This window comes from Gymnoscopelus microlampas (genome assembly GCF_963454915.1).
Source record: "Gymnoscopelus microlampas genome assembly, chromosome: 16".
NCBI classification, from domain to species: domain Eukaryota; kingdom Metazoa; phylum Chordata; class Actinopteri; order Myctophiformes; family Myctophidae; genus Gymnoscopelus; species Gymnoscopelus microlampas.
The window spans coordinates 43,293,959-43,321,415 of record NC_139953.1 but is presented as its reverse complement, the minus strand read 5'-3'; the positions used below and the strand labels follow the sequence as shown (position 1 = coordinate 43,321,415).

The 27,457-nt window shown below is 43.0% G+C and overlaps 1 protein-coding gene across 1 annotated transcript; it reads right to left on the bottom strand.

Annotated features, from left to right (window-relative positions):
* Positions 1–27,076, bottom strand: flvcr1 (FLVCR choline and heme transporter 1). Its single transcript, XM_084083491.1, has 11 exons — positions 26,271–27,076; positions 24,518–24,820; positions 23,528–23,669; positions 18,416–18,556; positions 13,697–13,764; positions 10,484–10,587; positions 9,130–9,240; positions 7,522–7,627; positions 6,076–6,187; positions 3,887–3,951; positions 1–723 (listed from the first exon to the last, which is right to left on the bottom strand). Exons 1-11 carry the CDS (start codon positions 26,712–26,714, stop codon positions 625–627), a joined length of 1,695 nt encoding a protein of 564 aa, XP_083939617.1. The 5' UTR covers positions 26,715–27,076; the 3' UTR covers positions 1–624.
* Positions 27,077–27,457: the final 381 nt, after the last annotated feature.

The following is a 27,457-nucleotide window of genomic DNA, read 5'->3' as shown; positions in this document are numbered from 1 at the left end:
CGAAATACAAGTGCAGTGGAGCCTTTTCCTCTTATTTTGTTTCACTGTGCTTCTGTACTTTGCTTAACAAACCGAACCCCCCCCTATTATGGTACGACGGCAACCGAGCCACGTTCATTTTGAGCAGAGTTCTCTTCCATCTCCACAGCGGGTGTTTGGGAACATGCGATAAAAGGACTGTGCACTGAACCCCATACCACACCACAGGAGGGGGGGCGGGGGTCAGCCACAGCCTGTCAGATGAAAGCTGGGAGATAAGACTCCTTGTGTGCCTTGCTGTCAGGGGACCCGCTCCACCCGGGGGTTAGAATCCACCCCACATATTTGTGACTGTAAAATACTTTTGGTGTGCTTGTTTTTTTTACGTGGGCTCGTGTTAAGAGTTTCCACATATCAGAATAAACCCTAAGTTGCTTGAAAATCAAGCGCTCCCTTTGGAGGATTTCGCACAGTATGCGTCCCATGTCAGCAAGAAGCGACTGCTGTTCTTCGTTTATCCTGTGATCCAGTGTGACATCCTTTTTGGGCTTACAGAGAGTTTTTTTCCCTGTGATCCAGTGTGACATCCTTTGGGCTTAACAGAGAGTTTTTTTCCCTGTGATCCAGTGTGACATCCTTTGGGTTTTACAGAGAGGTCTCGCGGGAGAAGCTGAAGGAATGTTCGAGCTTGACTCCGTTGGTTTCCTTCTCAGAAGGACACTCCACAGGACACTCGGTAGGGAGCTATAGGGCAGAGGAGAGAGAGACAAAGAGGGAGAGAGATGATTACTTTGAGGCCAAAAGTATCCCAAAAAAAAGTTCCATCCAAACAAATTGAATGGAACCTAGTAAGTAAGTAGGTCGGAGAGGCTTATTGTCGGTATCAGCCGAGAACGCAGCAGTCTATCCTCGTTACGATGCGCTATTACGGAAACTATATTAAAGGTGTGAATGTTCCTGTTTTCATAACTACTTTAAGTATGAAATGACAATGTTTTCATCAAAGATTCTTCGGGTTCCCGAAAAAGCAGTTTACCTCTGATGAAACAGGCCATATTCACATAGTTGCATGAATTTCATCCACTGACTATAATGGATAAGCCCATCTTTAGAAGGATAAGGCAACGTGTGTTTTGTCTGTCTCTGATCCACCTGTCATTTCGCTTCACCGACTCAGAGACATCCCAAACTGCAGCTGTAGTTAGTGTTATGGAATGTGTGTATGTACTGTACATTTGTGTATGTATTTGAGTAAATATGCATGTTTATTAGACAGCTGGACACAGAATAGGAGATTGCTTCATGTCTGCTTGCTTGAACTATATTAAGAGTAATGATGAAACATGATGACACATATGATATCTGGACATGTCACAATGACCCTTGTGTCTAAAGGCCTGTGATTCAAATAGAGATGAGAGAACAGACTGCACATATTAGGTCTGCAGCATACATTTTGATGAATGGATGCAGGAAGCTAATATTGAAACTAGCTTTCTGTCTGCCTGACGGGGAATGATAAGAGGGTATTTAACCCTTTTAGACCCGGAACGCATCTGTGTCATTTTAAGATTTCTTTGGCTATTGAAAATACATATATTTTTAAATCCTGAAAATGTGTGCAAATCTTTGAATATATTTTATATATATATTTTATATATACAGGTATATATTTTTGAACTCAAATCTTTGCTTCTGGGGGGTCCCTGTTTGAGCACCACAAAAAAACAGAAGCAAAGATTTGAGTTACAAATATTCGCTTTAGAAAATATATATATATTCAAAGATTTGCACAATTGTTCACGATTTTTCAAAAATAGCAGATCTACACGCTCATAGCACTTGGTGCCACGCTATGAGCTTGTAGATCTGCTATTTTTGAATAGCCAAAGAAATCTTAAAACGACATTCCCGATCTTAATGGGTTAAGCCAGAACCAAGGAACTCATGGGAGTTGATTGAGCTGAAGCTGATTGAGCTTTGACTGCTGATGCTGCTTGCTTCTTCTGCTGGTAGGATGATTCCTGCCTAAGTCATCGCTGCTGCCTGCTCGTGCACATGCTAGATTAAACCTAGGATGTTGTAATGTATAATTGATCGTGAAATAAATCGTGAACATGCAGACTGGTCTGTCATCCTTGCTTGGGGTGCCTTGCTCCTCGAGAGATTCCACCACATTAGCATAAAGCTATAAATGCAGTATATACCACCTGCAAATGTTTCTCCCACAACAAGGGGACATTCTGAATTACTTGTTCTAGCGGTGGTATCTCATCACATAAAACAGCCAGTGAAACGGCGAGGAGTACTTTTACAGCACTTAATTAACCCATTAAGACCTGAGGCCGATTCTACTTAATGTCTTCTAAGTCCTAACAGTTTTCTGAAAAAAACACGTATGTTGCTTATATCAGCGGTGCTCAAAACCTTTTCATGTCAAGGACCCCCAAAATGATATGTATTTGGCCGCCGACTCCCATCTCAAAATATTAAGTTTCAGTTTTCCAGAAGCAAAGAGTTTAAAATGTTCGCTTTGTAATGTATGTATTCAAAGATGTATGTATTCAAAGATCCATCACAACACCAGACCAACACCCCCCCCCCCCACACACACCCCCGCCCCCCCAGGTAACAGAGGACACTTGGTTGGGGGGTAATATTGTAGGGCAAAGACTGGGAAGACAATCAGATTGAGTTGGCTTAAGGACACTTCTTGGGGCCCTTGGCAGTCATTAAGGAATCCCAAAAGAGAGATACTGGACAGATGGATGACATAGATTTAATGGGCTAGCATTCTTGAAGGGCACTCTGTTGGGAAGGGAACCTAGTCTGAGGGGCCATTTCTTTCAGGCACTCCCAAGCAGAAAGAAGCTAAGATATATGGGACAAGAGATTGAATCAATAGTCTAGTCCCTTTGTAGACAGCTGGACTCCCTATAGCTGAAGGGCCAAATCGCCATGGTGCACTGAAACATTGTCTGGATTTAAAGGATAAATGCTCTTACACGATATGATATTTATTGCTGATATGACCTCTTGAGGTCCGGCAACTGGCTGAGGTAACATTCTTGCAGTGGTGTAAAGTAACTAAATACGTTTACTCAAGTACTGTACTTAAGTACAATTTTGAGGTATTTATTTTACTTTACTGGAGCATTTCCAAAATTCAATACCTTTACTTCTACTCCACTACATATCAGAGGCAAATATTGTACTTTTTACTTTGTAGATTTTACAGTAGTATACATTACATTAACCACTTTCAGCCCTATATATTTCGGCTATTTGAACATAGCAGATCTACAAGCTCACAGAGCATTTCTACATTGCAGTATTGCTACTTTTACTTAAGTAAAACATGTGAGTACTTTTTCACCCACTGCATCCTTATATAGTGAAGTATGTCCATGGCATTTGGCTGACTGCTGGCAGGCTAGGAGCTGAGAGCATACTGGAGCATTTCCAGCACGTATTGTCTTCATTGATTTTCTCACTCCGTTATCCAAACAACGCTCAGTCCAACCGTGCTCCCATAAACAGCAGCTAGCTGAGCTACTGAAAGTAGAATAGCTAATGCTTACAGTAAGCAGGTAATCACTGGTTGATTACTCTCACCATTTGTCTTGCTTTGCTGTTCTTTAATGCTTACACACAGCAAACAGTCTGCTACAACTCTCAGTTCTGCTTTTTACTGAGGTGTAAAAAGTGTGTGTGTGTGTGTGTGTGTGTGTGTGTGTGTGTGTGTGTGTGTGTGTGTGTGTGTGTGTGTGTGTGTGTGTGTGTGTGTGTGTGTGTGTGTGTGTGTGTGTGTGTGTGTGTGTGTGTGTGTGTGTGTGTGCGTGGCGTGCGTGCGTGCGTGCGTGCGTGCGCGTGCGTGCGTGCGTTGCGTGCGTGCGTGCGGACTTGCCTTCAAGTGATTGCTGTCTGCTCCTATGTTGACGTTGTTTCTTTTCAGTTCCGATTTGATCAAGGCTGAAACATATACAAAACACATGGCAATATGAGTGAGAAACAAGTACACAGGTACTGACGCGGACACAGCACACACACGCACACGCACACGCATGCAAAATGTTAACAAAGCACGCACATCCAAAAGTGTCCCAGGTGCTGATCAGGAGAACATAATTATTAAAATAGAAAAATATAGTCTGCACATTGGATCAAGCTCCCATAGTAATATTGGATTTCTGACAATTCCCGCCCGCAATGCTTATAATTCTGACCGCCTGCAGTTAATGTTTGAGCGACCGCTCCTGCCTGCATGCCAAATTTAAGCGACGTTTAGTTCATTCGTGATAAGTCACGAATAGATTGAGACCAATAATAGGTTGAGAACATTTTATTTATAAAATGTAAATACAAGTGTGGATATATTATATTTGATCTAGGCGTTTAGGCTCTGCTTATACATGACTCCCTGCTCAGCACATTAGCAGACAACCATTTAAGAGCAGGGAGATAACAATCTATAACAACCCCCCCCCAACCCCCCCGGGGGAAAACGGTTAACCCTTAGGGACAGCAGAGCCTACTGGTGGTGCTGGGGTGGTGGTGGTGGAGGGAGCAAATAAAGCACATACACAACATCAGTGGCAGCACTGACAGCCAGAAGAAGTGCAATGAATCAGGTGCACCTTAGTCCATTAAGACCTGGAAAGTCTGTCATTTTAGATTATTTTGGCTATTCAAAAATAGCAGATATACAAGCTCATAGCGCGGCACCGAGTGCCGCGCTATGAGCTTGTAGATCTGCTATTTTTTGAAAAATCTTGACAATTTGTGCAAATCTTTTAATATATTTATATATTTTTAAGCGAACATTTTTAACTCTGATCTGTGCTTCTGGGGGTCCCTGGAACAAAACATTTTGAGATGGGGGTCCGCGGCCAAATACATTTGGGGGTCCTTGACATGGAAAAAGTTGGAGCACCACTGATATAGCAACCAAACAACAACAATTACTGTATATGTATTTGGCTCAAAATATTTAGTTCCAGGGACCCCCAGAAGCAAAGTTTTGAGTTCAAATGTTTGCTTTAAAAGAATATATATTCAAACATTTTCAAGATTTTTCAAAAATAGCAGATCTACAAACTTGTATATCTGCTATTTTTGAATAGCCAAAGAAATCTAAAATGACACAGATGAGTTCCTGGATTGAATAGGTTAAGTAGACCACCAAATTTGGTCACTTGCTTGACTCGTCACATACAGTACATCGCCCACATAGTGTGCTGCACACATGCGTATAAACCTCTCGAGTGTTTCTGCCTGAACTAGCTCTCAGGCTACGCCGTTGGTTCTCAAAGTGGGGTCCGGGTACCCCCAAAATGTGTTAATATAGCATCATTTTTTTTAACACTTTAACCTTTTATACTTTGGCTATTCAAAAATAGCAGATATACAAGCTCATAGTGCGGCACCGAGTGCCGCGCTATGAGCTTGTAGATCTGCTATTTTAGAAAAATCATGAAAATGTGTCCAAACCTTTGAATGTATATGTTTTAAAGCGACCATTTGTAACTCAAATCTTTGCTTCTGGGGGTCCCTGGAACAAAATATTTGAGATGGGGGTCAGCGGCCAAATATATATCATTTTGGGGGTCCTTGACATGAAAAGGTTTGAGAACCACTGGGCTACGCATCATTTCTGCCAGGCATACAAACAGCGCCGAGGTGACATGTGACAACATGTTGTTTTTTTTCCGGGTCAGGTGTCACACAATTGTCCTATTTGGATTCAAAACGGCTATTGTAGCTGAAAAGCTACCAGTTTGCATGTCTGCCTGCATAATACTGCAATATTCTCAATGAGACCCAAACAGAAACTCAGAATGAGAGACAGACAGACAGACAGACAGACAGACAGACGGCCATAGGTTATTAAATAGATTAAATAGATGCATTAGGCACATACCAGTCGGGGCTCGGGAACAACATTTACAAATGACGTTCTCCTCTACATTGAGCCAAATACATATGAATTTGGGGATCTTTGACACGAAAAGGTTGAGAAGCATCACTGTAATATGGGAGCGTGATCCAGTGTTTTTATTTAAACTTATACAAGCACACGTAAACACCATACTGTACCTGTGAGTAATATTCCCAGGAATATCCAGGAGCACAGGAAGAGGTTTCCAGCCAAAGGTCTATAGTCCGTCGTCAGTCTGCCCTGGATCAGTGTGAAAATAATCCCAAACAGCTGGGTACACACGCACACGCGCACACGCACACACACGCACACACACGCACGCACACGCACACGCACACGCACACGCACACACACACACACACAGATCAACACATGAGGTGAGTGAAGTGAGCACTTCGGTCTGCCACCTCGGGGCGACTGATTGCCTCGTCACTCAAGGGCCCTTCTGGCCGATCCACACGGTCACGACTCTTTTCTGTTCTGGCCCCACAGTGGTGGAATGAACTTCCCACTGATGTTAGGACAGCAGAGTCACTGCCCATATTTCGCCGCAGGCTGAAGACCCACCTCTTCAGGAAACACTACCCTTCCTCTTTGCCTGGCCTACTTGTTGTTAACTAGTTGTACGAACGCTTGTTGTCTATTGTTGTATTGTTTATTGGATCTTGTTTAGTCGATACACTTATTTGTTTTAGCTCCTGCTCATTTGATTCTGCTATTTTGTCTCATCTGTTTAGGGAAGTAGGTAGCTGATATATTGCACTTTTACCTTAGCGCTAGGTATACTCTTGGTTGCTTGTTTTGGCAGAAAATGCACTTAAGACTTCTGGTGATTAGTAGTTTTCGTTCCCTACCTATGTTGAATGCACTTATTGTAAGTCGCTTTGGATAAAAGCGTCTGCTAAATGACTGTAATGTAATGTAATGTAATGTAATGTAATGTAATGTAATGCATTCCAAACAGGAACCTAGCTATATATCGATGCTGTCGGGGCAGAAACCTCTTATCTCCATATTTTAACTTTGTTTTTTCGTAAATTAACGTCCTACTTGATCACTCTACAGTGTCACACAAAAATCATCAAAAGTAGTAGATCTACAAGCTTGAAACGCGGCGCGAAGCGACGCGTTTCAAGCTTGTAGATCTGCTACTTTTTTTTGCTATTTTTGAATTTGAATCCTGAAAAGTAACTGTTTTGGACGTATGAGGTTTCCACCTGACAGAGACGTTTATTAGTCTAGATGGAAAGTGGGGTCCACGGGCATAGGGTGGATTTTCTTTCGCCACCTGGTTTATCTTATTCCTTGAAGTCTGTATTTTAAGATTCTGCCAGGTAACAGGCTGAAATAATGTCCCATGGCGTTCATTTTAATTTAACCCTTTATTTCTGGTCCTGAACCCAAACCAGAAAATGGAAAAAATAGATAATAGAAAATAGAAAAGAGCACAACTTTTGAAGGAGACAGCCTACAGAGACAATTGACAAAAAAGATCCACCCTATGCGCATGGACCCCACTTTGATAATAATTGCGATTAGGCGATTACGTAATAATTGTGACGGGCCTAGAAGTCACACAGGCACCTCAGGTTGACCTCTGTTACCTGGGCGAAGGCGTTGAGGAGACCCGAGGAGGTTCCTTCAGACTCCGGGTAGGTGATCTCCACTCCAAACTCAAAGCCCAGAGGGAGGTACCCGGTCATGAAGAACCTGGAGGACACACACATGTTTGTGTTGGTTAGCAACGAGGACATAGGACAAGGTTTGGTGACTCAACCTACAGCAGTGGTTCTCTTTGACTTTTTCAAGACAAGGAACACCCTGATATATATTTGGCCGTGGTCTGACCCCCATCTGAAAATGTTTTGGGCCAGGGACCCCCAAAAGAGAAGGTTTTAAAAAATATATATATATCTTCTAGATCTGCTGTTTTTGAATAGCCAACTTAAATGGATAGAGTGGTTAAAATAATTGTGCCGCTATATTAACTACTTTTGCTGGGGACCCCCTGCGACCCCACCAAGGACCCCTGGAGGTCCCCGGACCCCAATTTCCCCACCACCACACACACACCAGGATAACAAAGACAAGATATGGTGACCCGATGTTCTTAGCTTGCAAATACCCGCCCCCGACCCACACCACACGTTTGACGTTGCAACCGTAAACAGCCACACCTGCCTTCAGCAGCTGTGTTTGAACATATAACAAGCACTATACTGTACAATATTCTCCCAGACAGCATGTGAGTCTGTTTTAAAACAAAAGAAAAGGAAGCGCTGCCTGTGTTTCAATCACAGTGGCTCTCAAAACAGGTGCTCTTCAGTGGAACAGGTATACTTCAGGCATAGAAACAAAGGAAGCCAAAGTTCTGCTTGTGGTGAGGCAGACCGTAGGGGGAAGAAATACTGAGGCACTCCGTCTTCAGGTGAAAAAATAAATGATTTATTTTGCAGATGAGCAAGGCAACAGCTGACCGACGCGTTTCGACACTTAAGACCTCGCTTTTGCCTGAACAGCCTGTCCCGGACAACAAACACATTATTGTTTAGCGTCCATTCTGTTAATGCAATAAATCACTTTCTACAGTCCAGGACGACTGACAATCCACCAAACAAATTCATTCAATCATTAACAGAATGGATAAACAATAACGTGTTTGTTTTCCAGGACAGGTTGTTCAGACAAAAAAACGAGGCACAGCCATGGGTGCCAGTTTTGCCCCCCAACTACGCATGCCTTTTATTAGGACTATGGCAAGAGAAGCACATCACAGGCCCTTCCAATCTCCACAGAATCATCTGGTATGGACCAGTGGTGTACAATTACTCTGCTACAATTATTTGAACACTAGTTACTAGTAACTTTGTAGATTTTGGCTACTTTCACTTTTTGGACCTCAATATCATGAAGTCATCTTCAGGGGAGCTGCATACCACCATCTTCCGTAAGAACACAGACCGCAAAACGATTGTGCGAGCTGACAGTTTTCACATCCCCTCACCTTGTTAAAAACATTCCCTACGGACAATTCCAGCGTCTCCGACGCATCTGTGACCAAGAAGAGGATTTTTTTTAAAAGCTACTGGGGTGAAATTACGGTTCCACAATATATACGTAACTACAGCTTTAGATTCTCTCTAAAGCATACAGTCCTATCCACCACAGACACAGTTTGGTTTGTAAGAGTTCATATACGGTCAGTCTTTTACCCGAGCGCTCCGGCAGTGACGAACACCAGGTAGATGTTGTTGAGGTCCAGGGTGAAGGTGAACACCAGCATGCCCAGAAACGACAAGATGTACACCAGCAGAGTGGTCATCCTGGAGAGTAGAAGACCAAGAACACAGGAACACATGTTCAGTAAAAAAATAAATAGACTTGTAAATGAGTAAAAGTAAAAGTATAGACAATTGGACATACTCCAGTAAAGTAAAAGTAAAAGTAAAGGAGGAGTCGGTGTATGAAAAAGCACCATTCTTTGGTACGACTTTGGTACTCTCCTATTAGACAAACTAACCTGACATAGACCTACTGCACATATACATGGAGCTGCTACCTTTAACCCTTTAAGACCTGAGGCGATTCTTAATTTTTTTTTCTAAATCCTTGGGGGGAAAAAAAGTAAAAAAAAAAAAAAAAAAAAAAAAAATTTTCAAGATTTTTCAAAAATAGCAGATCTACAAGCTCATAGCGCGGCACTCGGTGCCGCGCTATGAGCTTGTATATCTGCTATTTTTGAATAGCCCAAGAAATATAAAGTGACGTTCCAGGTCTTAATGGGTAAAACACATTTTAAATCTGAGACTTTTGTGTGTACTATTTAAATTGTTTTGGGAAAAAGTGACTGCAAAAGATTGCTGTTATTTGTCTCAAAAAAGGTGTATATATAACATGTCATGTACATATAAGGTCTGTCGCAATGTGACATAGCTCTGTACCCCCTCCAACTGTACATACTTTCCCCATTTTGTTGTCTTACATTGTTGTTATTATGTTTTGACTCTTGCTTTGACAATGTAAATGTATGTTTTCTTTTGCCAATAAAGCTGCTTGGAATTGAGAATTGAATTGTATGCACGTAATCCATGTATGCATGTGTAGGTGTGCGTAGAAGAGATTGTCTTTTTGTGTGTGTGTGTGTGTGTGTGTGTGTGTGTGTGTCAGGGGCGTAACTACCGTCACGCAGACAACGCGGTTGCGTTGGGCCCCATGACGTTAGGGGCACTTCCCCACCAAGAGAAAATAAAATAAAAATAAAATTAAGATATAAAAAAAATAATTATGAATTAAAAAATAAACCTGGGTGTGCCCCTTAACATTGTTACAAAACCGTTGTTTATGTACCCGAAATCCGTCACAAACCCGCAAAAAAAGTATCAGAAACCACTAAATAACCGCAAAATTTTCCGGGCGCACATGCACGCGTTGTGCGCGCGTGCATGTGCGCTCATGAGGGCCCGCTGTGACCACCTCGCGTCGGGGCACACTGTTGCCTCGTTACGCGACTGGTGTGTGTGTGTGTGTGTGTGTGTCGTTTTGTGTGTGCACGTGTGTGTTATGTACTTGTATGTCTTGGTGTAGTCCAGCCATAGGCCACAGATGATGGAGCCCACCATCCCAGCTACCACCAGGGTCAGTCCAATACGCCCTGCGTTCAACTCCTGGTTCTGTGGACAGAGAAGACAAGAGGAGACGAGATCAGAATCAGAATCAACTTTATTGTCACATCACAGGGTTTCCAGGTGTAACACAGTGGGTGGAATTCGTTTTTGTGCTAGCTCCATTGATTTTGTTATTTCCAAAGCCACTATAACAGCTCACAACGCGTCACAACGCGTCGCATCATTCGGCTATTTTCAAAAAGCCAGTGTATACAGTATAGAGGTTTAAAGTGCTCATGTGGCCTAATAGTCGCTTCTTTTGGGCTTGTTTTCATAAACCTGCTGGTTGCTTATTTATCTCGTAAAATCTGGCAGCACTGACCTGGACACACGTATAGACTAGGACGGGCTGGGGGAGGAACCAGTGACCTTCTGATTCCCAGGCGGCCTCTCTACCCACTCAAGCACAGCTGCCCCCATTGTGTGTGTGTGTGTGTGTGTGTGTGTGTGTGTGTGTGTGTGTGTGTGTGTGTGTGTGTGTGAGTGTGTGTGTGTGTGTGTGTGTGTGTGTGTGTGTGCTCATGTACAAATCATTGGTGTCGGGGCAGAAATGTCTTATCTCCGTATTTTAACTTTTTGTGTTTTTTTCCCCTAAATTAACACTATACTTGATCATACTACAGCGTCACACAAAAGCTTCAAAAGTAGCAGATCTACAAGCTCTAAACGCTGTGTTTTGAGCTGAGAGAGGCGTGCACAAAAGACATGATGTGTGTGTGCATGCACGGTGGACCATAGATAAACTGTTTTGCTGGTTGCACGGTGTCTCAGTGTGATTGTCTGCCTTATGCTCAGTGGTGTAAAGTAACTAAGTACGTTTACTCAAGTACTGTACTTAAGTACAATTTTGGGGTACTTTTACTTTACTGGAGTATTTCCAATTGTCTATACTTTTACTTCTACTCCACTACATCTCAGAGGCAAATATTGTATTTTTTACTTTAATTACTTTGCAGATATAAATTATTACATCATAAAACATGCATTAACCACTTTAGCCCTATACCTAGGCTATTTGAAAATAGCCGATCTACAAGCTCACAACGCGTCGCATCGCGACGCGTTGTGAGCTTGTAGATCGGCTATTTTCAAACATTTTAGTACTTTTACTTTTGGTACTTTAAGTACATTTTGATACCAATACTTTTGTACTTTTACTCAAGCACATTTTGAATTCCGGACTTTTACTTGTAACAGATTACGTCTACATTGCAGTATTGATACTTTTACTTAAGTAAAACATTTGAGTACTTTTTTCCACTGCATATGCTCTTGCTCATGTTGCACAACTCTCTGCGACCGTCTCCTGGTACAGTGTGAACCCACAGCCCTGCATCAGCAGCAGTGAACATTCACACAGCTGACAGGCAACTTTTTCTGCTCTTGTAAACTCTCTCCTATCTCTCCACAAAGAGCCACATGTCAGAACACATAGGGTCATATCTCTCCATAAAGAGGCCATGTCAGAACACATAGGGTCATCTTATGGAAGGGATAGCCAGTCACATGCTCTGTCTGTGTGTGCGTGCGTGCGTGCGTGCGTGCGTGCGTGCATGCGTGCGTGTGTGAGGGAGGGAGGACTGCTTAAGTCATCTGACATTTTAACTGGTAGAAATAGAGAACCTAACACAGGAGGGAAAGTCTTGTGTGACTACGTGTGTGTGTGTGTGTGTGTGTGTGTTTGTGTGAGAGAGAGAGAGAGAGCCTGCATGGTGGTACATGTGTGTGAAGTTGTACAGCGCGCACATGTGTGTCTGTGTGAGAGTGGATTTTACTGGTTCTGTAAAAGCTTCTAGCCAAGCACAGTCATAGAGTTATAATATATCTAGAGGGCAGACTGCCCCTGCCCCAGCTATTCATTTCAATGAGAGTTGCTCAGTGGTGTTTGAAGCACCCGGAAGTCTGCCCGAAGTACCAATATCGGAGCCAATATCGGAGCCAATAGAGCAGGCCATAGAGTTATGAGCCGGCACCACTAGGTTTTCAAACGGTAGACGCACGCGCAGTAGCATTTTAAATGCGGAAATATTGCTATCCCAGATTTGACCACCAGGTCGGACGCTTCAATGTTCTACCGTGGTTCTGGGGGCTTGAGCGCAGTGCGTCTCATCGCCATGTCCATGAAACCTTGTATGTAGGCCTGTCACAATAAATGCATCTTCTATTCCCTCCTTGTAACCTTTTTTGGAACTTCATACTCGTATTCCAGTGTATGAATTGTACATACTGTACAATTCAAATGGCAAAAAGCACTTTGAATTTGAAAGTGAACACACAATTACCGGAGGCGAGACGAATGAACGACACAAAAATGCGGAAATACTCCGGTGAATAATATTCCCATCATAATGATTAACAGTACGTTAAGACATAAACACGATAGATAAAGTCAGAAACAGAGGAAGAGCAAGAGATAAAGTCATATTCACATGTCGGTATATTTGTGTCTGTGAGACAAACAGAAAGACAGATGTTGGAATTGTTTTTAATTGACGATTTTTTTGTTTAAACTTTTTTTAAATATTTTATTTATTTATTTATGTTTCAAAAGTAGGAAACAAAAAAATAAAAGGGGATATTTACTGGCGACCCATAAAAATTGGTCCGTGACCCAACCACTGACTCCCGAACCACTGTTTGGGTTTATACAGTGTGTGTGTGTGTGTGTGTGTGTGTGTGTGTGTGTGTGTGTGTGTGTGTGTGTGTGTGTGTGTGTGTGTGTGTGTGTGTGTGTGTGTCTCACACACACACACACACACACACACACACACACACACACACACACACACACACACACAGAGTGTTGTTCTGGGTGGCAGGCATGCGTGAGAGCAGCTAATGAACTCAGTCACAGACAATGGACTCACAGACATGTCTCCTCGTTGCTTCAGCGTCAGCTTCCCCTCCCTCCCTTCATCTCTCTTTCTCTCTCTCCCTCTCCTACTCTCTTTTCATCTTTCTCGTTACCCCATGCACATCCCCAAGACAGTCCCTGTATGTGTGTCCCTATCCCTGTCTCTCTCTACTGTGTACTATCAATAAATGCAGAAAGAATGCAACAATCTATTAAAAATTGAGGGAAATATATCCATACAGTAGCCTACTGTGACTTTACCTCATAGCAAGCCATGATCATCTGGTTGAGAAGAGTAGATACAGAGTAGAAGGAGCCAGTCATTATACCTACAAACACAAATAGAGAAAACGGTTCATTTCTTCCATAGAACAGCGACACAGAAACGCATGAGTTTGACCCCCCCCCCCCCCCCCCCCCCCGCAACTTGGTCAAACGTTGGTAGTGGGTTACTTTAATATGGCCAAAGAAGGCTAATTTATGAAGATCCGCCATCCCAATTGGAGCCACTAGAGGCAAAATGGTACACAAATCCTACAAGTGGGCGACGGCAGATCTCGTGAACGTTTGTTTACTGGTGCTAAATCCCGCGAGAGTGGGACAAAGAAAGGTTGATAATAATTTGTCTCTGAAAAAAATAACATTTTGGTATGAAAATCTTGAGAATAATTGTGTGTCTTGTGATGATCGCGTCCAATATTTAGTTCAGTGACCATGGAGCTAAAGAATGGTTCAGAAGCTGTGTTCACTCTCCCATTGGAAATAATAATAGACTCCAACCTGCTTCCAATCTCCTAAAAAAGTTAGAGCGAGTCAATGACACTGCCAGGGTTGGAGGTTCTATATGAAATGTGCTGCCAAAAAAAACACTGGGAGAATATGTGTCTGTGTCACATTGACTGCTCAGATAAAATCTAACTAATGGAACAAATGGCTGCAGGACACAGACTCTCCTAACTCAGTAAACACAGTCAGAAAACCCGGTCAGGAAGCACAGCATAACAGAAAAGTGGAAGTGACAGACACAAAAAACGACACAGTGGGATTGATTTGACAAGGCTTTTAACAGGACTGGAGGATTCCCAGAGCACCTCGAGGTGCTCGGTCATGTGCAATTTGATGGATATAGTATAAAACAGGCAGCTGGTGGGTTTGGAAGGCGGCTTACTTAGTAGTAGTCACAGGGTAGGGTGGGTGGTTTGATTACCGGAACTGACAGTGTGCAACGGCACTGACCGCAGTGGTTCTCAACCTTTCCAGGCCGCAACCCCCCCCCTCCCCCCAAATGAATCATATATTGAGCTGGGGACCCCCACCCTGATACAGTAAGCACATATACATTTTGTGAAAATTGCAGATCTACAAGCTGAGGCGTTGTGAGCTCGTAGATCGTCTATTTTCAAAATGCCTCTTTCTTATATTTTTTTGACAATTTGGCCAATGTTTGACCAGTTTTGGAATATGGTTTGTTTATTTTTGATGCAGTAAGTAATGGTCTTTTTTTCCTTCTTTTTTTTTAGGTATGAAAAAGGTCTTAAAAGTCCTTAAATTGTCACTTCACTGTCATCTGGGGACCCCCCACCCCCCAAAAAAAATAAATCATGTGGGATGAGAACAAGTTGAGAACCACTGAACTAAGGGCTACTTAGGTACTAAAACCCCTGGAAATGGCATAATCCTAAGAAATGTGCTTTTTGCTGGGTGGATACTATACTCGTACTGACGATGCTGTTGACCGTCCGTTGAGCTCATTTTCATTTTGAATTAGCATGTGTCAGGTTTCAAGGGAGTTGGCTTGGACCTGGTCTTCTAGATAATCAAGGGATCAGGAGTGCCCATGTACCTGTCAGACTACTTCAACAACGTGAGAGACACGCAGGTTCAACACCAGAGGGAGCTCCACTGATCTTGTTCAACCCAATGTCAGCACAAACACAGGGTTAAATTCATTCTACTGTTATGCCACCAAAATGTGGAATGCCCTACCAACAGCCGTTAATAACTGTGACTCCCTACCCTACTCTAACCGCCATAAGAGAGGACCTGTCCTGGTCCTAGAAAAGTATTTTGGTTTCTGGGAATCTTCTTCCGCTGTGGATCGAAACATTGCCATTTTTGTAATAAAGAAGTAAATCTTTTACCTAGTGGCGTAGCCAGAACGCTAGCGTAGGCTGGGCTAGGCAGGAGCGGGTGGGCACGTGCACGTGTGTGTGAAGATTTGCGTTTTTTGGTGGGGTTTGGGTACTTTTTTTGCGGGTTTGTGACGGATTTCAGATACACTGTTAACAAAATGGCTGAATATGACATATAAAAAAACCTATATATATATATATATATATATATATATATTTTGCGCCCCTGCCTTTACCTGCTTTGGTGTGCGGGCTCTACCTTTTTGAACTGAGGCCTCTTTAGCCCAGCACCCAGCACCCACAGTCTTATGTGAAGTTTGTAGGAAGGGGCCATTATTTTTTAATTCAGTAATCGCCCTTAGGTCAGGCACTCTCAACTGTTTTACTACAGCCAGCCCATTGGGTAAACAAAGGCCCTATTTAACATTACAACAGACTAACTGCATAATAATAATGTGTATAATAAATATGAATTGTATTGTGAATACATACTACTTGCATGGTTATTTTGTCCACAACAAGTGCAAGTACTTTATGAATAACTCCCTCAGAATATAAAGTAAGACACACAGGTACACAGGATAACAGGTAGACAGGATAACATACACACGCACGTGTGCGTGCGTGCGTGTGTGCGTGTGTGCGTGTGTGTGTGTGTGGGTGGGGGGGTGTGGGGGGGTGTTGTGTAACATCCCCCCAGGTCGTAACAGTATATGATAATGTGTTTTTCACTCAAATGACCTTGAAGAAGGTTCATAAAGGCTCGTTGAAAAAAAGTCACATCAGCTAATCAGTGGTACCGTAAATACAGTACAAATGTCAATTTAGGCATTCAGCATTACTGTAACAGTAGTAGCTGCTTTTACTTTTAGAAGTAATAGCAATAACAATAGACTAAAATAAATTATATAATAATAGAACAACAATAATAGAACCCATATTCTCGAGACTCAGAGTAAAAAAAAAAGTTTTATCCACAGGAAGACCGATCCGCGATTCGCGACTGCGGACGTTTTAGATCTCTTTCTAGTTCGGCTTCAGAACTGTTACACCCCTAATTGTTACCATTGTTGGGGTTTGGACGGTCCTTTGACAATCCATTTAGTCTGTAGCCATGTTCATGGAATAACGCAAAATAAAATGACTGGAACATTTGACTTTCTTTCAACTCTTGTTTTTAGTGTTTTGTTGCTTATCCAAGTTCTTTTTTCCTAATAAAGCTGTTCTCTTTTTTCTCCCTCTCCCCCTGGCCCCCACACACACATGTAAAGCGAGTACTAAGAAAAGAGATATATATATTCCAGGTATTATTATTATTTTGTCAGATTTTGCCAAATCCTAATCAGTGATTTATGAAACAGCGAGAAAGGAGACCTCCCCACACAAACACAAAGACACACAAAAACACACACAACGCACGCACGTACGCACGCACGCACTAGCGTTTCCTAAACAATTAACACAGTACAGAATGTAACATTTTAACGTTTAGTTATTATCATTCTAAACCTAGGTTGCTGCTGTTCCACATACAGCCAACCCTTTGAAAAAAAGAAAATCACTGATTGAAGCTTTAATTGAGGCTTTGTTTTTGTAAAATATCTGAGACCATTCATGTTTATGGAAGACGTTTCTGAACATGTATTCTATTGCTAGTTTGACCTCTTCAAATACACTTTGATCTTAAAATAACCAAGCTGGGAACCCATTTGGTATAAAAAAGAGGGAGAATTGTTTTTGTTTGTTTTCCTTTGTTTTAGCCTCTGGGGGCAGCACCTCCCCTTTCTTAATCCATTTCCTCCCAGGTGCTGCTGTGTTTATTCCTACTAACAACAACACTACATGCTAAAGGCACACGGTGCTGACAGATTCTGCTCTTTTAGAGATTATATAAAGTAATTGACAAGCAAAAATAGCAGATCTACAAGCTCACAACGTAGGTTCGCAGCGCGACGTGTTGGAAAAAGTACTCACGTTTCTAAATAAAAGTATCACTACTGCAATATAGAAATACTCTGTTACAAATGAAAGTCCGGAATTAAAAATGCACTTGAGTAAAAGTACAAAAGTGTTGGCATCACAATGTACTTAACACGTTGAGTGCCATAAACGGTCCGGACCGTTTATGGCCCATTTTTTTTTAAATATATTTTTCCCACGTGGGGCGCTCTAACGAAACTTTGGGATCATCCAAGGAGTCTCTGAGAAGGAGAGGCCGGATGTGGATCCATGTCAAAAATGCTTCCGGTTGGCCGCTCCAATGTTAACCTGTCCTTGACTAAAAGCTTAATATCTCCATTTCTTTTTAACGTGGTGGAGCCGTTTTCCAACGTAAGTGGATGGAAGATATGCTGGCATTGAACGTACCCATTTTAATAAACCTCTGGCACACAATGTGTTAAAGTACCAAAAGTAAAAGTACTCATTATGCATATAAAAATAGCAGATCTACAAGCTCACAATGCGTCGCATTGTGAGCGACGCATTGTGAGCTTGTAGATCGGCTATTTTCAAATGGCCGAAATGTATATAGGGCTGAAGTAGTTACTTAGTAGTATGTTTTGTAATAATAATCAGTCTACAAGGTAACAAGTAACTAAAGTTTTCAAATAAATGTAGTGGGGTAAAGGTACAATATTCGGATCCGAGATGTAGTGGAGTAGAAAGTAAAAGTACTGAAAAAGTACAAATACCTCAACATTTTACTTAAGTACCGTACTTAACGACATATACTTAGTTACTTTCGAGCACTGGTTGGAGGGCTGATTCCAGCCTCCAAATGAGTGAAATCAGTGGTTGGCGAGTGAGAACTTTGATCCATGCATGTTGTCCTGTCTCCTGTCCTTACCGTAGCTGGCCAGCAGCAGCAGGAAGGCCTTGTTCCTGAAGAGGTTGACGATGGAGCGTCTGTAGGAGTAATCCTCTGGAGGGGAGGATGGAAGCACGGCCTGGGCCTGGCTGGGGGGCAGCGGGGGGCGGTCCTTTATGACTGGACACACACACACACACACACACACACACACACACACACACACACACACACATTTATTTTATGTGGATCTACACAGAAAGCGCAATATATTAATGACCAAACTGACACAGAAATCACTATTCAAAAAGCTAGTAAAGAGACACAATGGGGAAATATTTGTTGTAGGACGTTCTAGATGTTTTTCAATGCATTATAATTAGTCTTATATGTGTTCTTAAAATTATTTTGTATATGGACTATAAAGTTTAATGTACTTTATCTTTTCTCTTTATGTTTTGTCTTTTTAAATGTATGTTTTAAATGTATGTATTGTTTTTATATGTGGACCCCAGGAAGACTAGCGGAACCTTTAGGGCACAGCTAATGGGGATCCTAACAAATAAACAAATAAACAAATACATTATAGATCCAAACACTGATCAGAATAAGGTTACATTACGGTCAAACCAGATACAACTGCTTCACATGCTTATTAACACGCAGAGGAAAAATGTATTAAGTCATCAACACAATGATGACTTAATATATACAGAATGTTTTTTGCATTAGTCTTTTGCGATCCTCACAATCGCAGGCCAAGGAGCACAAGTTTGTGAACGTGACCCAGACTCCCAAACACAAGGACAAGTTGACAGTGCAGGAACACTTATCCATGGTTACTTCGACAATGCATGCACCTCATGGTACCATAACCGCACCGCGTGACGCGTGCTTCAGGACTCCACCGCACACTGGTCAAAGGCCGCGCCCCTTGAACCCTTGAGTGACAGCGATGCGTCCAAACACGCCCCCACGGCTGTTTTCTATGAGAACATAGGCTAACACAGTTATATATCAAGACGATGCGTCGCGCAATCATTATATTTACACTTATATTACAGAAACGGCAGGTCAGCTGCCACTCTTAGTTCTTTCTTTTAGATCGCCTAAAAACACTGCTATTATTTCGGTGCTAGCCCAGTTTGTATCCCTATTCATAGCCCTGTCCTCAGCCTGTTTCCTAGGTAACTAGCACTGCTGTTCCTCCATTTGTCAGTCCCCCTGTTACTAAGGTTGCTAGCTCTCACTTTGCCCCGTCTGCTAGCCCACCTAGGTACCCTGTCCTGCCTAATTGTTTGCCTGCCTGTCTCCCTGTAACAGAGAGAGGTCCTCTGTTACTTATGTTTGAGATAACCTTCATGTATTGACTGATATTTGCACAGCACATTTGCACTTTTAGTATTTTGCACAGTTCACCTTGCAGTGCAATATGGAGAGAGTGCAATATGTTTGTGGTGTGAGGTTTTATTGTTGCGGTTGATTGAATGCTCAACAGTACGTGTTTGTTGCCAGCATGATTGGGCTGGACCATAGCAGGATAACAGAGGGGGGGTTATGATGTGATGTGTGGTTGCAATTGCTAATAGTTATGTTGTAGTATAGTGTGGATAAATAAGCATTATTGGTGTAGTTCATGGAGCTTTAATAGATGTTAAGAGAGTTCATGTTATCTGTATTTATGTATGTGTATTATCCGGTAATCTACCCCTTGACATGGTTGAGTCCAAAGTAATTGCCTCCACCTGAGTATAAAAGGCTGCCAGCCACAAACACACTCAGTTGGTGGTAGGATGAGAGCTGGACACCACCATGTCACCTGTGTGGAGAGCCTCCTGTGTTCATGTATTGTTTGTATTGTCGGTGAACAATCGGAATAAATACACCTTTTTGGTTGCACCCTATCAAGGCCTCTGTACTAACTCCAACCGCAAGTCGGGCATTCTCACACTCCCTATCTGTATGTCTGCTAGGGTGTATGCCAGTCTGCTTGTGTGCCTGTCTACTACCTAGTCCTCTACTCTCCCTTCTATCTTGTTTAACCACCTGTTATGTCAGACCGCCTGTTTGTCCGCTTGTCTGTCTGTCTGTCTGTCTGTCAGTCAGTTAGTTTGTTTGTCTCTTGGTTTGCTCAACTATCCCTTGAAGGGGGGGGGGGGGGGGGCTGTCATGAACTGTCTGTTGGGTACCTTATTATGCAGTGTTGTTCCTAGTGTTCCTTGTCACCAGTCTGTAATTGCAAATGTAGTTCAACTTAGCCTGGGCAGCATTCCTTTTCGGGTATATGATCCGGTCGGGAGCGGAAGTAGCCCTACGTCACCGGGCGCGTCATCAGCGACCGGATCGCGACAAACCGGAAAGACGTCTCACCCCAAAATAGGTCCGTCCTAATAAAATCCTTGATGCGGCGTAGTTTAGCTTATTTTTTAAATAAAAATGTGAGTGTACTTTCCGGAGACTATTTAGCGTCTGTATTATCCATATTATCCCACGGGGAAATTCTATTCCATTTAAATAGGGATTGGGGAACCAAAACAAAGCGGCACCGCAAAACCGGATCGCGACAATCCGGAAAGAGGATTATTTTTTCTTTTTCTTTTTTTCAGTAGGCGTGGCCTAGACCGGATCATATGGGTCTTTAGTAACGCATACCAGGCTTTCATCCGAGGTGGAAAGACTGGTGACGCGAGGTTAAGTTCAACTGTGTCCTGTTCAGTTTCAGCCAATCATGTGTTGATTGTAATTATGTTTCACCTGTGTCCTGTTAGTCTGTGTCTATTTAAACCTTCCTGTGTTTAATGTTCCATTGTCAGATTATAATCATTGTTACCGTGTGTTCCTGCCTGTGATTGTTCTGCTATAAGTCTGTTTGGTATAACTTGATCTGCCTGCTTGCCTTGTTCTGCTTCGTGTGTCCTCACGTGACACAGACCGTGACTAAATGTTTTGATGAATTGAGTACAAAGGACCCCAATGGAAACAAGCCATAGGCTTTCTTGGGTTTAAAATCCTCTTAGCAGACCTTGTCTTGAACTGTACTTTCCTGTGCTTTTTTTGAAAACTGCTAAGTATTCAATCAATCAATCAATATCGTAAGGCCATAATACGTTCCACCAAAGGCTGATATTTCATAAGTTTGGATGTAAAACAAGTGTCCACGTGCAAATCAAATGGGCAGCCTCTTTCCACACACAATACACAACACACACACACAATAAATATTTATATTGAGGTACTTGGTAAAAAAAACTTTGATATTTGGTTTTGCCCCTATCGCCCAGCTATATTCCCCACACTCACCCAGAACAAATGCAAACTGGGTATGTGTGAAAAGAAGGAGTAATACTTCTCAGGCCATAGCCTTCAATTCATGGGAAGTTAGACCTGGACGCACCTGGTAGGCCTATGTACTGTATGCATCTGAGTGTGTGTGCAATGCATGCACGTACACACACACACACGCACATACGCACGCAGGTGCACACAAACGAACATGCACGCACACACAGAACTCTTTTCTTGTCTACAAAGGTATGCCTGTTGTTGGCTTAACTTGAATGTAAAGATACAAGAGGTGCCAGGCAGCCAACTGAACTATATGCTTTGAGACACCAGATGGCAGATGGCTACATATATATACGCTACAGAATCTCCAAGATTGTGTGTGTGTGTGTGTGTGTGTGTGTGTGTGTGTGTGTGTGTGTGTGTGTGTGTGTGTGTGTGTGTGTGTGTGTGTGTGTGTGTGTGTGTGTGTGTGTGTGTGTGTGTGTGTGTGTGTGTACATTCATGTGTGTGTGTGTGTGTGTGTGTGTGTGTACATTCATGTGTGTTTATTACGTGCATGTTTTTGTGTGAGAGAGAGAATTAAATGCAGCGAGAAGAGACTGTGTGTGTGTGTGTGTGTGTGTGTGTGTGTGTGAGGAGGAAATGAGAGGTGTTAAATATATCGTCTCTGTCGGGTGGAAACCTCAAACTGTTACTTTTCAGAATTCAAATTCAAAAACAGCAAAAGTAGCACTCACAGAGACAGTTTGTAAACCTTGTCACTGTTGCGTGATGTGTCCTTTAGATTTTACAAATTTTCAGTCAATTCTGTTCAATTTGCCTTGCATATGTTGAGAAACGCGGTGCTGATTTTTGATAAGAGCCTGAGTGCACATCTTCACATTTGCAGAATACAGGTGAATTTTGTTTGTTCCAAGTACAATAGAAATATGTTTAAAAATTAATAACTGAGGTGAATTTGTTTCAGAATCAGTCTGAAAGTCATCATTGTCAGCAGTCATATTTGTTTTCTGTGGCTGTCTCTGTGTGTGTCAATGCCTCTGTCTGTAGCGGTACCACTGCACGGCGACAACGTGCGCTGTCCTATGCCCTTCAGAGCAGGTGTAGTGTTTGTATTGTGTCCCGTCTCCCTCACACGGTCAAAGAGGAATACACAAATCTAGAATTACACCAACCATTGTTTTATCTCCATTTCATCATCATTGCTTTTTAGAGCTATTCTACATTTTCACAACACATGTGTGCACTGGGTAATAGACTGTTACAGAAGCAAGCTCAAAACGTGTCGCTTTGTGCCATGTCTCGAGCTTGCGGATCTGCTACTGTTGATGCTTTTGTGTGACGTGACGCTGTAGTATGATCAAGTAGGGTGTTCATTTACAACAACAAAAATCACAAAAAGTGAAAATATGGAGATAAGAGGTTTCTGCCCGACAGCAACAAAATGGTGATTAGCACCTTTATCCAAAGCGCTTAACAGTGTGCATTACATTCACACACCGACGTCTGAGGAAACCATGCAAGTCACAACAAACCTGCTCATCCTGGAGCAGTTATAGAGCGTGCCAACGCGTCGTCACCACCGGGGGGCGCGGCATAGTAGCGAAGACATGTTTGTTTTGGGCAATGTTAAGTCAACCTGGTTTATACCCCTCAAAGATGTCCGCTGCTACCAAAAGACACTTGTTGACGCCCCCTTCAGGATTTTTGGCACGCTCTATAGGGCTCAGTGTCTTGCTCAAGGACACTTCGACTGTACATATACAGCCAGGAGGAGTGGCCGGGGGATCGAACCGGAAACCTTCTGATTCCCAAGCAGCCGCCCCAAAAGACAGACAGACAGACAGACAGACAGACAGTACCTACCTATCACAGTGAGCACGAGGAGGACAGAGGAGATGATGGCAGTGCCGTAGAACATGACGCTGATGTTGCGTCCCATCTGGTCCAGGTCTGGAGTGTTGGGGACCAGGACTGGAGGCAACAGGAAACCTATAGCTGTACCCAACTAGAGAGAGAGAGGGGGGGGGGGGGCACGGTTTAGTGCATGACATAGGCTAGTAGTGAGATGAATAAAGAGACTGACACACATGATGTATACACAGGCTTTAGTTACTATACTGTTATTACCCTTCAATGTAGTGGCTACATAGTGGTCCTCCTGCTTATCCAGAACCCACAGAAAACAACCTGAGGCGATTAACATATCATATTTTTATGTTTACATAATGTACTGACAACAGCATCCAAAGGAACCACACATCGTGGCTTTAGATTAATCCCAGTACAGTTGGTGATTAACAGAACTCTATAAACCCTGAGTTATACTTGCATGCTGAATGCTTGTGAGCTTCTAGATCTGCTATTTTTGATGCGCAACACCTGCCCAACTTAACCCATTCAATCCGGGGACGCATCTCTGTCATTTTAGATTTCTTTGGCTATTAAAAAGTAGCAGATATACAAGTTATGAGCTTGAAGATCTGCTATTTTTTGAAAAATCGTGAAGATTTGTGCAAATCTTTGAATATATATATTTTTAAAGCAAACATTTGTAACTCAAATCTTTGCATCTTGAACAAAATATTTTACAAATGTTCGCTTTAAAAAAAGATATATTTGAAGATATGCAAAAATGTTCGAGATTTTTCAAAAATAGCAGATCTACAAGCTCATGGCGCGGCACTCGGTGCCGCGCCATGAGCTTGTAGATCTGCTGTTTTTGAATAGCCAAAGAAATCTAAAATGACAGAGATTGAATGGGTATAAGCGTATAGCCTCGTCAGTGTGTGTCAGTCAGTCAGTCAGGCACCTTCATATAAACACAAGACAACCATCAGATTTTTTTAGGCCCACCTGATTCCCGAGCACGGCCGTGGCGCACGCCGTCGACACCTCCTTGGGTCCGAACCAGACCGAGGCCACGCGCGACGGCAGGCCCAGGATGAACACCTGCGCCACGGAGCAGACCACCTGCGCCGCCATGGTGACGGCGAAGCGGTCGGGGGCGACGCTGGCGCACTTGAGCCAGGCGCCCAGGCAGTTGAGGCCGGCGCCCAGCACCGCCGTCAGCCTCAGACCCCGGCGGTCCAGCAGCCACGTCGCCGGGAAGATGAGCGGGATGTAGGCCACCATGTAGACGATGGAGAGCCAGTCCACCTTGTTGTTAATGGAAAATTACAATTTATATCGTTGTTGATTTACTATTGTTATTAACTTATTATTCATTCATTATTCCTCTTATTTGAGTATTACTGTAGGACTGGATTCTGAATGAGTGCAATCAGAAGTACACATGATTGTTGTTATGTTTATGTTATGTTTATTCAACTTTCAGCATGATCACAGGTTTAAAGATGCAGGTGCCATTGAAAACACTGAAATATTTTACAATACAGCACAAATCTCACAAACGCAATCGCCTATCAAATAAATCCAATAACCTAAAACAAAAGTCTAAAATCCACCATCATTTAAGAGTCAAACATGTTTTGCACATTGTTATGATCATGTGATTGATTGAATACTTTATTAGCAGTTTGCAAAAAAAAAGGCACAGGAAAGTACAGTTCAATACAAGGTCTGCTAAGAGCTAAGAGACACTCTCCATGAATGGAGTGCCCAAAAATACTGCATCAGGGTCGTCTGATTACATTTGTATCCTTGGGGTTAAACTTACATCCTCCTGGAACTCTGTAGGTTTTTTTTATACCAATACTGGGATCTGTGTCAGACTCCCTTTGCCTTCCCAGGCAACCAGAAGCTGTCAGCTTTCTCTTATCACTTTGTCTATTCTCATTTCAGTCCATCTTTCATGTTCATATACAGTGACGGCTCCAGAAAATTGTGACTGGGGGGGTCTATGGGGGGGCTGTTTTTTTTTAGAGCAGGGGCTAATGAATTTTGGTAACAAACAATAATGAATAATACTAATACAACAAACGAGATTCAATGGTCCTGTTTAATAGGCCACATAATGTAAATACACATTACAAAATGTTTAGTGACTGGTTCTCAACCTTTTTAGACTAAGTACCACCTATATTGTACAATATTTGTCTCTCCAAGTACCAGCATTATGACTGATGTTAAAATACTCTACAGTATTATAGACCTACCCCATCCTATTCAGCTATACCAGGGGTCTTCAACAGGGGGTCCTCAGAGTTACTACAGGGGGTCCGCCAAATCTTTGTGATATATATATTGTTTTTACATTAACCACTTGGACCCTAGCATCCCTTTTCTGATGAGAACTTTAGCCAAAAATAGCCGATCTACTAGATCTGCTATTTTTGGCAAAGAGTTATAGATGTAGAGGGAAAAAAGCAGCAAACGTTTATCTGAAACACAATTTTATACAATATAGAGGGGGTCCCTGCTTCATCTCTCTCTCAGCTAGGGGGTCCTTGGCCTGAAAACGTTGAAGACCCCTGAGCTATACTGTATATGCACAGTTAACACATGAGGTGTGATCTTTTCATTGTTATATTGTCATCTGCTGTATCAAATAAATCTACTGAAAGACATTTAGCTGCAATTCTTCATTCATTCTCTGAACTGGGAGGGAAATGTTCAGTTTAATGTCCACAACAACACCAACACTCACCTTGTCGCTGGTCACCCCATAGTACTGGGTGAAGACATTGGTGATGATGCTGTACTGGATCCACTGGAACGCGTTGACCAGAGAGTACAGGCTGAACACCGCCAGCACGGCGAAGCGATGCCAATAGAGCCGGGTCTCCAGACCCTTATCACCGCATCCTCCTCCCTCTCCTCCTCCGTTGGGCAGCATCGCCTCTTTCTCATCCGGCTGAGGGATCTCCTGCTCCGCCAGAGCGTGATCGCTCAGGTGGATCGCATCATCCTCCGCCCTCGCTGGTGATCCGTTGCTCTGCACCAGCTCGTACGTCGTCGTTCCGTCCGGTTCGGGAGGAACGTCGTCCTTCTTGCACATCACCGTGATGTCGTCAGGTGCAGCGGTAGTAGTAGTAGCGGCTTTGTCAGCAGCACGCAGATGCTCCTCCTGGACCAGCTCCCCGGCCACCATGATGATGGAGGAGGAGGATGATGCCGGCCCCCGGGCGGTGGAGAGCGGCGAGCCGGGCGAGACGATCAGCGCGGCGGCAGGAAGGAGAAGAGCTCTGAGTCGGTGGAATAAAGGCTGCTGGTGGTGACGCGAGGTTTATAGATGCAAAGCAGCCGGAGGGACGCTCCCTCATGTCGGTATTATTATTATTATCACACTGACAGACGGACTAGACTACAGCGGTACGCACCACGCTGCAGGCATGTTGGTTATTACGAACGATCGAAAAACTATTTTTAAAAAAAATCTATGGAATATGAATAATAATGGCCATATTCTACCAACTCATTAAATCGTGGGCCAGCCAGGCTTCCTCATTCATGTAGTCACACTCTCAGTCTCATATCATGCTGCTGTCTAGTGTCTAGTCTACAGTAGCCTACTATATCTCTATCTCTATCTCTCAGGCAACGAGGCTTTTGTGTGAGATATCTCTCCCTCCGACCTCCTCTCTCTCTCTCTCTCTCTCTCTCTCTCTCTCTCTCTCTCTCTCTCTTTCTCTCTCTCTTCTCTAGCTCTCTCTCTCTCTCGTGCTTCCCCCTAGCCATGGATACACGACGGTCGTCTGTCACGACCGTCATGGATGAACTTCAACCTGGTGTTTGCACTTTATCCATTTACGGCCCGCACATGTACATAAACGTTCAGATTTCTAATCTAAGTTCTTACCCCATAGCCACGGATGTTACAATTATGTACGGTTC

What these genes read in the sequence shown, in the direction of transcription:
- flvcr1 (XM_084083491.1), bottom strand. Translation starts at nt 26,714, where the DNA reads ATGGTGGCCGGGGAGCTGGTCCAGGAGGAGCATCTGCGTGCTGCTGAC. An exon ending in ATGGGGTGACCAGCGACAAG is followed by an intron (nt 24,821 to 26,270) that starts GTGAGTGTTGGT and finishes ATTAACAACAAG; the next exon opens with GTGGACTGGCTCTCCATCGT. An exon ending in GTCACTGCCGGAGCGCTCGG is followed by an intron (nt 7,628 to 9,129) that starts GTAAAAGACTGA and finishes TGTGTCCTCCAG; the next exon opens with GTTCTTCATGACCGGGTACC.